Source organism: Fonticula alba, assembly GCF_000388065.1.
Source record: "Fonticula alba strain ATCC 38817 unplaced genomic scaffold supercont2.7, whole genome shotgun sequence".
NCBI lineage: Eukaryota > Rotosphaerida > Fonticulaceae > Fonticula > Fonticula alba.
Window position 1 is genome coordinate 2,037,882 of NW_009242977.1, and position 8,939 is coordinate 2,046,820.

At 66.6% G+C, this 8,939-nt stretch overlaps 2 protein-coding genes across 2 annotated transcripts; one reads left to right on the forward strand and one right to left on the reverse strand.

Moving 5' to 3' along the window:
- Positions 1-2,016: 2,016 nt before the first annotated feature.
- On the reverse strand, positions 2,017-4,972 carry H696_04647 (hypothetical protein). Its single transcript, XM_009498526.1, has 8 exons — positions 4,662-4,972; positions 4,362-4,542; positions 4,084-4,213; positions 3,899-4,003; positions 3,641-3,790; positions 3,279-3,497; positions 2,743-2,972; positions 2,017-2,591 (listed from the first exon to the last, which is right to left on the reverse strand). Exons 1-8 carry the CDS (start codon positions 4,921-4,923, stop codon positions 2,141-2,143), a joined length of 1,728 nt encoding a protein of 575 aa, XP_009496801.1. The 5' UTR covers positions 4,924-4,972; the 3' UTR covers positions 2,017-2,140.
- A 1,659-nt stretch (positions 4,973-6,631) lies between these two features.
- H696_04648 (hypothetical protein) lies at positions 6,632-8,913 on the forward strand. Its single transcript, XM_009498527.1, has 3 exons — positions 6,632-7,111; positions 7,251-8,030; positions 8,154-8,913. Exons 1-3 carry the CDS (start codon positions 6,671-6,673, stop codon positions 8,874-8,876), a joined length of 1,944 nt encoding a protein of 647 aa, XP_009496802.1. The 5' UTR covers positions 6,632-6,670; the 3' UTR covers positions 8,877-8,913.
- The last annotated feature ends 26 nt before the right edge of the window (positions 8,914-8,939 follow it).

Here is an 8,939-nt window from a genome sequence, read left to right on the forward strand (position 1 = left end):
GGGGGGGGGGGGGGGGGGGGGGGGACGACAGCCGGCCCCGCCCGAGGCCCGAAGGGTGGAGAGTCTCGTCGGTCAGTGGGGGCGTGCGGACGCGGGACGACACTCGCACAACAGCAGAGAGGCTCCTTTCGGACCGGGCGCTCTCTCCGGGGCGTACCCTCCAACACTCGGAGATTATTTATGCCCCCGCCTCGTAATAACACCCCGGGTGGCATGCTCCGCCCCCTTTGTCCGTCTGTGTGGGTGGGTGTGTCGGGTGGCCGAGAAGCGGCCAAGGCCGTGCGGGCAGAAGGCTGCAACAGCCGAGGAGGTGTATGTGCGTGGACGGACACACCTTCCGAGGGCACATACCCGAGTGTGTTGGAGGCACCGGCGGGCTGCCGAGGCAATTCCGCCCGTGGGGCCCGCCGCCGCCACCCCCCCCCCGGTGCGTGCGCACCGGGGGGGGGGGGGGGGCGGCGGCCATATCGGTCCCCAGGGCACCGAGGGCCAACAAGCCATCCCCGGTCAGGCGCGCAAGAGGACGCGGGCGCGCCTGTACGTGTGTGAGTGTGTATTGGGCACACGCGTGCTCCAGCCCCGATCCGACGTACATGTGGACCAAGTCCTGATGGGTGGGCGGGGGGGGGGGGGGGGCAGACTGGCTGAAGAGGAGGCCGGGGATGCCGGGTCCGGAGGGCCGGGGGGTGTTTGTTTTTCCTTCCGACCCCCCATCGATATATAATCCGTGCAATAAAATATAACAGGCTTTTTTTGGCCTGCCCAGATTCTGATCCCTTTGTGTGATCGTCCGAGGCTGGAGTAAGCAGGATTGAATCTCGCTCCCCCCCCCCGCCTCCCGCCCCCACGCGCCACTGCCACCGGGTCCGGCTAGAACAATCCGCCTCCGGTCTGCCAGCCCCCGGAAGTCCCCATGGAATGGGGCGCCCCCCCGAGGCCTTTAGCAAACATGCCCCCCTCTTACCTAATCCGATTTCGCGGCCCGCCCGCGGTCGCTGGCCGGCGTCCCCGCGCGCGGCCGTAACCCGCCCCTCCTGCTCGTGGCCCAGAGCCGGGGGGTCGGGGCGGGGGGGGGGGTACCGCGATCCGGCCCCGGACGGAGGTCGCCTTCAGCTGGCAGCTCCGCACGGCCTCCGGCGATGGGCGTGCGTCCCGTCATTCCCGCCCCCGCTCCCCCCCCGCCCGCCCGCCCGCCCGCCGCCGCCGCCCTGCCCCATCTCCGCTTCTGGGGGTGCCCCGGCGGTGCGGTGGGAGTCAGGCGACTCCACTCCGACGCCACCCATTATTCCGAGCCCCCGCCGCCCGGCGAATCTACCAGGCCATCTCGACCCCCCTCATTCGCGGGGTTTCCGCCGGCTCTTAGGTGGTCATCTCCCCCGCCGTGTCGAGAGCCGCCGGCGGACAAGGCGCTCGGCGCCCTCCAGTCCCGGTGGCAGCACAGGTCCTAGCGCTCCTGGCCATGGCCCCACCCCTGGGCCGCGTAGTGCCCGCCCTTTTGCCACAGCCCACGCACGCCCCGCCCCCCCCCCCGGCATCCCGGTCGTGCGGCGGCCAGGCAAGGGTGCCGACAAGGTTCGGAACGCCGTGCGGGACGAGGGCGGGGCGAGCCCCTCCCCACGGAGCGCAAGAGCCAACGGTAGTAGCGGCCCTGTACCATGCGTAGAAAGCCATTCTCGACGAATGGAGTTCAACACAGACAAGTCAACAGTGTTCCACTCACATGCCTCCTCCGCTGTCCTTGCTCACATGGACTCAGTCCCCGAGGAGCGCTGTGCGCCTGCCATGCAAGTGGCATCTCTGCCCCTGCCGCCCGGCCTCCGATCAGATCCAACGAGGGAACACAGGGCGAGGGACAGATGCAGGCGGGATGGGGCGCGTGCCCGTGGAGGGGGTAATCCACGCGCGGCGATTGCCCCGAGGAGCTGTATTTTTTTGCACAAGGAGAGAAAGCACAAGGGCAGGAAGAGGAGGGGAGTCGGGGGAATGGAGAGAGGCAGAAGGAGGGAAAGAGGGGAGGGGGGGGGGGAGAGAGGGAGAGCGGCCTGAGCAGAGAGGATCCCCCCATCGCGGGGGCCGTCCGGTGCTTGCCCCTCTCGTTATCCCCCCCCCCCTCCTCCCCCCTGGATGCCTCTTTTCGGGATTAAACAAGGGTTGAGGTACCATCCTCCGGGCCAGCGGCGGACACGGACGCCGCCGCGCTGCCGTCAACCTTCTCCATGACAATGACCGAGTCACCGGGGTCAGGACCACCATCGGCGGCGCATCCGCCACCGCGCATGCGCGAGATCGCCCGGAAGTTGACCTCGCCCTCGCGGCCACGAGTCTCCGGCAGGTAGAGCCACATGAAGACAGTGGAGAAGATCAAGTACCCAACGAAGGGCAGGAAGGAGTAGACGAAGAAGTGCTCCGCGAAGAGGGGGAACACCTGGGCCACGATGTAGGCGCCGATCCAGTTGGTGGCCATGGCCACGGCCGATCCGGAAGACACGGCATTTGGAGGGAACATCTCCGACAGGATGAGGAAGGGCAGAGGACCGAGACCGACCGCGAAGAAGGCGATGAACAGGAAGCAGCAGACAACCTGCAGCCAACTGCGATCGAGAGGGCGCGCGCGCGCGCGTGCGTGTGTGTATATATATATGTGTGTGTGTGTGAGAGAGAGAGGATGTGAGAGAGGCAGGTCATTGGCAGTGCGTGAGAAGGGGCGCAGGGACAGACTGCCGGGAGGGGAAGTCGACGCACGTCACGTCCAGACCGAAGGCAATGGTGAAGAGAACACCCACAAGCATCATGCCAATCTGCGAAGTCAGCAGCAGCGGCCGGCGACCAAGGCGCTCGACCACAGTAATGGTCCCGGCCACGGCCAGGAAGTAAAAGGCCGAGACACCGGCCGTAATCTTGTCCGCATCATTCGGGAACGGGCGGCTGTAGATGGAGAAGGAGTAGAAGAATACGGCGTTGATACCGGACAACTGTGTGGATGGGCACAGCAGGCGGGTAGATGGATGGGGGAGGCGGGGGGGGGGGGGGGGGGGGGGGGCGGAAGAAAGCCAGACCAAGGAGGCAATGACTATCCTTTCTAGGGGAGTCGTACATGGGAAAGAGGGCGCGGATACCGTCCCTGATATAGGGGTTGGGCGTATGGGAGAAGGAGGAGCTTGCCCCTCTTCCCTGGGCGCCGGGGGGGGGGGAATGGCCCAGCGAAAGTATGGGTCAGAGAGGGGGCACGCCAACGGAAAACAGGGGAAAGACAGGGCCATGGGCTTCGGAGCGCGCACCTGCTGGGTGACGAGAATGACCACGGCCAAGAGCAGCGGGAAGAGCATGCCGCGGGTGCGGAACAGCTGAATGAGACTGATGCTCTCCTTGGACTTGGCAGCAGCCGCCGCCAGGTCCTTCTCCACGTAGTCCAACTCGCGCTCGAGGTTGTGCGTGGCAGAGCGCAGCCGCTTCAGTGACCGACGGGCATCGTCGCGCCGTCCGCGGGACAAAAGCCACTGGTTGCAGGGACGAGGAGAGCATTGCCCACCGGCGAGGGGCTCGTGCCTGTTAGAGGGGAGGGCGAGGGAAGAAGGGATGTACATATACATGGGTGGGGCGAGGGCAGGAGGCCAGGTGACAGCAGGCAGGTAAGACGCACGACATGGGACTCAACACCAATGGGAGGGAGGACGATGGCCTGCAGCAGCGGCACAAAGGCACCGAAAGAAAGCATCCACCGCCAGAGTTCGGTGGTGGCCATGAAGAGACCGAGAATGCTAGACAGAAGAAGACCCAGAGTAATGGCCAGCTACGCGTCACGCGCACGGAGGGGGGTCAGAAAAAAAAAAGAAAAGAAGAAGGCGCACATTTTGAGGGGCCGGAGATGCGCCCGCACAGGCGCGGTCCAGATACGTACATGGCTAAAGACACCGAGCGTGCCGCGGTGGTTGATCGGCGCAGTCTCACCGATGTACGTGGGGGTAACAACAAGAGCGATGCCGGCGGCCAGGCCGGCGATGAACTGTGATGTGTGTGTGTGTGTGTGTGAGTGTCAAATGGGCACGCTTAGGTGAGCAGGATGCATATCCACATGGCACGCACACGGCCAAATGCAAGCATGGTCACATCGACGGCCAGCGACTGAAGCACAGCGCCAAGTGCATAGAGAGCCGTGTTGCCGATCAGGACGGTCTTCCGACCGTACCGATCCATCAGGTAGCCGGCGGGGATACTGTGTCCCGGGTGCGATGGTTGCGGTGGCAACGCCACCAGGGGCAGGAGGTCAATCAGATGCCACAAGCAGGACCAAGCGCCGGAGTGGTCCGGTGCACACGCGCATGCACACGCGCATGCACACGCGCATGGGATCGTATGCGCACCTGCCAAAGAGACCGCCAATCGAGAAAATGCCCAGAATGGTGCCCCACACGGCCTCGGAGACGTCGAAGCACGCCGGCAGGCCATTGATCTTGTCGATGCTACAGAAGCGCATGGCATATGCCGTGGTGTTGAGGGCCGACAGATGGAAGCCGAACATGAAGGGTGACAAAATGACGGTGCCTGCGTGTGTGCGTGCGTGTGTGATATTGTAAGTGGGCGACGAGGATGTGCAGTCGAGGCAAAGGCTGACGCGAAGTCAGACTCGAGGCCATGAAGGGAGGGCGATGACGAGGACACACCGGTGGCGAAGATCTGCACAAAAGTCAGGCTGCTGAATTGCGGATGGTGCTGAGTGGCCTTGCCGTCCTTGGTGAAGAGGGGCTGCTCGTCAGCCGCAGTGGAGGTGGCACTGGGGTCCGCCGCCTGGGGAGTGGGCGGCGGCGAGGCTGAGGCTGCCTGCTCCTCGGGCTGCTGTGTCGCGGGCACGTCGCCCGGCGCGCCAACCTTGCCGGACTCGATCAGCGTCTCGTCCGGCGAGGGGTGGTCATGGTCAACGGTCATCGGTGGGCGAGGACTTGAGCACACGCGGGTGGGGGTCGGGGTGGGGTGGGGAGGGGGGGGGGGGGGGCTCGAGCAGAAGGGGGAGATGGAGCACGGGCAGAGGAGAGAGGGGGAGGGGGGCAGGCTGTTGGGTGTTCGAGCCGGCTGGCGACCGGGTGCGTGAAAAGCCCCCCCCCCCCCCCCCCCCCCTGGCCGCACTTTCGAGCAAGGGAAAGGACCAACCATGTCGCGCGCGGTGGGCCCGAGGAGGTGGACACTCTCCTGTGGCTCCGGTCCGGAGGCGTCAGTCAGATCACCACGGATGTCGCGCTGGGTCTCGCCATCTCCCGGGCGCCCGGCGAGTCACCCCACACCCCTGCTCTCGGGGGGCTTATGGAGACATCTCCCTCACGACCGGGGCGTTGGCCTCCCGCGGCGACGCCAGCGCTCGCTCGGAGGGAGCTCGAGGCGCGGGCCTGCTCCCTCCCTCCGCCCGGGCCCGGCCGGCAAATCAGCCCACCCCGGGCCTTGACGCCGGGACGAAGTGAGGAAATTCCCATGCCCGCGTAATTTTCCTCGACCCTGAGAGAATTCATCCCTTTCTCCCACGCTCAGGCGGTTTCCAGCCGGGCCCCGAGAAGATCCGGGCCCAGGTGCTGGGTGTGCACGTCCTACCGCGGCAAGGAGGCGCGACGGGGGCGCGACGGCAGAGAGAACACCGGAGGGGAAGGGCCACGCCTGCCATGAAGGGTGCTCGGCTCGCGCTTGATACCGCATGCGTCACCCTCCCCCCCCCCGACTCGCGCGCTTGGAGACCCTTGTGCCAGGAGGGGAGCCGGTTGGCGTCCGAGCAAGCCCCTCTCTTGGCACCTATGTGTGTGTGTGCACCTCAAAATCAGCCGAGGCACCTCGCCGCCGGAGGATGGCGGGGGCGAGCATGGCCAGGGTGCCTCAGCCGTGGCCGGGCGTTACTTGTGACAACAGATGAGCGGCGAATTTATATCCCCCGCCGCTGGCCCCCCTCTGCCCGGGCGATGAAGTGGTTCGCCCGCGGACGGCGGCTGCTGGGCGCGCGCGCGCGCGCGCGGAGGTCGAAAACGGCTCGCCTTCCAGCCTACAACACGCGTCCTCCTTTCCAAAGGGGGATTGCATGCACGGGCGCGCGTATGCGCGCGGACAATCGGCCCATCTGTACGAGGGGAGGGGAGCATCAGCGCGACCTCTGTAACCCCCGAAGAAGCACCCTCTCCTTTGGGGGAGCGCGCATGTGTCCTGCAACAGCCCACGAAATAAAAAGGGGACAAGGCGGCGGCCGGCACGGCCCGATCACGAGCACGGCCCGCGATAACCCGTGAGGGGCGATCACACGCGCCTTTGAGACTGTTACTTGGCTGCCCATCCACCGGCGGCGCGGCTGGTCTTTTTTCGCCTATCGTGCGTTTGGATTCAGCAGGCGCACGGCGAAGCAGGGCCGGCCCTCGAGTCACAATGCAAGGGCGCGTTGGCTCCAGCCAATGCCACTTTGATGGCCGGCCGACGCGTCACCCTCTTCCCGGCCCCTGGCCCCTCCTTCCCTGTTCCCTTTCGGGCCTCCTCCGGTGGAGGGGATTTTTTCCGGTCCCCCTCCGACCGGGCCCGATCTTGGTCGCTCCCACACACCGCTACCCACATGTTGCCCTTCTCTCCCTCTCCCTCCCCCCCCCTCCCTCTCTCGTATCCCCTCCCCCCCCCCGTCACCCTCCTTTTCTTGCCTGCGCGCAGCCCAACCATGACCGCCCCTGCCACCCCGGCGTCGCCGGCAGGCAAGCGCGGCCGCGACGACGCCGCTCCCCCTTCTTCCTCCTCCCCCTCCTCTTCCGTGTCCTCATCACCCCCTTCCCCGACGACACCGCTGCCCGCGGCCGAGGATCTGCCCCCCTCGCCGGCGGCCAAGCGCCCGCGCGATGACGCCGGGCCCGAGTCCGAGGGTGGCGACGTGACTGCGTCGGATGGAGCCGCATCTGCCGTCACTGCCCCGCAGCTGGCCGCCGATGGGAGCATCCTCAAGGTTGAGCTGGATGGCGAGGCATCTCGGCCGGAGGAGGGGCCCCCGGCCACCCTGTCCAAGACCACCTCGCAGCATGTCATCGAGCTGATGCTGGCCCAGCAGCGCCGGCGCATCGTCATCCCAAGCTACGCTGCTTGGTTTTCTTTTGCGGCCATCCACGAGGTGTGTCCTCTTGCTTCGTGGATTCCCACTTCTCCCCTGCCACTGCCCACCAAACCCGATACTTACATGTCGCGTCTCAACCCTGTTACCCCCCCCCCCTCCCCCCTCCCCCTCCTCCTTCCCGAATGTCCCATCAAAGAATGAGAAGGAGGCCCTCCCCGAGTTCTTTGTCCCGGGATCGCTGTCCAAAACCCCGGAACTATACCGCGACTATCGGGACTTCCTGATTAACACATACCGGCTGAACCCGGACGAGTATCTGACGGTGACTGCTGCCCGGCGAAATCTGGCCGGCGATGTGTGTGCCATCATTCGTGTGCATGCCTTCCTCGAGCAGTGGGGCTTGATCAATTACCAGGCGCACCCGGAGACCCGGCCCTCGCTCCTGGGTCCCTCCTTGACCAGCCATTTCGAGGTGACGCTCGACCTGCCGGGAGGCGATCCGGCCGGGGCACTGGCCCTCGCGGCAGGCGCCACCCTCGGCACCACCTCCCCGCAGGCGCCGCGAAATGCCGGCCCCGCCGGTGACTTGCGCTCCGGCTTCGCTGTTGTGCCCCCCCGGCACCGGGTGTACACCGGTGGCGCCGATGGCCGTGCTTTGGCGCTTGCCAAGCCGGAGTCCGGTAGCGCGAGCTCCGAAACTGGCGCCACGGGATCCACCTCGGTGTCCGGCCCGGTTCCCCCGACTGCGGCCGGGGTCGCGGCGGCTGCCAGCACCATCGTCTGTTGGTCCTGTGGCTGCAGCGTGTCTGGCCCCCGTTTCCACACCACCAAGCAGGATATCCCCTTCGATCTGTGCGAGGGCTGTTTCCTGGAGGGGCGCTTCCCGAATAGTTTCACCTCGGGCGACTTTACCCGAGTGGGCATGCTGCCGCCGGCGGCCGGCGGCCCGGGTACCGACTGGGCAGAGGCCGAATTGGTGTGTTAGGCATTGTGTTCCTCGATTTTCCCTGCTTCCTCCCCCCCCCTTCCGCCTGTCTTTCTGTCCTCCTGGTCTCGCACACCGTTCCTCTTCTGACCGTGCGGCCTTCATTCGTGGTAGTTCCTCCTGCTCGAGGCGCTGGACATGTTCCGGGATAATTGGCAACAGGTGGCTCGTCACGTTGGGACCCGCTCGGCCGACGAATGCCTGCTGAAGTTCCTCCAGCTCCCGATCGAGGATCGTCTTCTCGAAGAGAAGCTCCCCCCGATCATGGCAGGGCCCAATGGCCAGGCCCCGAGTTCCGGGGTGCTGGATGCCGGGGAGACGGTCGAGCGCCTGGTGGCCGGGCTTCCGGAGCCCGTGGCCCAGGCGGTGCGTGATGCGGCCGATGTCGCCTGCCAAAAGTACCTGGAGTCCATCGAAGAGAAGGGGGCGCCCTCCGCCGACATGGAGACCGATGCCACTCGGCTGGCCTCGGAAGCGGCCGGGGCGCTGGCCGCGCGGGCGACCTTGGCCGCGCGGGCGACCGAGCGCCGGATACAGGCGGAGCTGGCGGCCATGTTCACGCTGCAGGCTCGACGTCTTGAATTGCGTCTTGCCCATGTGCAGGCGGTTGAGCAGCGCCTGGCCCGGGAGCGCGAGCAGCTTGCCGCCGAACGGGTGGCCCTCGCCGCCGATCGCCTGGCTCTGGCCCGGTCCATACAGCGGATTGACAGCTCGGCCGTGCGCCTGGCCTCGGTCCGACCCTTGACGCCGGTGCTGCCGACCGAGGGCAGCCCCGATCCCGCGTCGGGGATAGACCCGGGTGCTGGGCCTGCGTCGCTCACGTACACCGCGATCTGAAATACACACCTTTGGTCCCCGCCCCGCCCCCCCCCCCCCCCCCCCCCCCCCCCCCACGGTCCC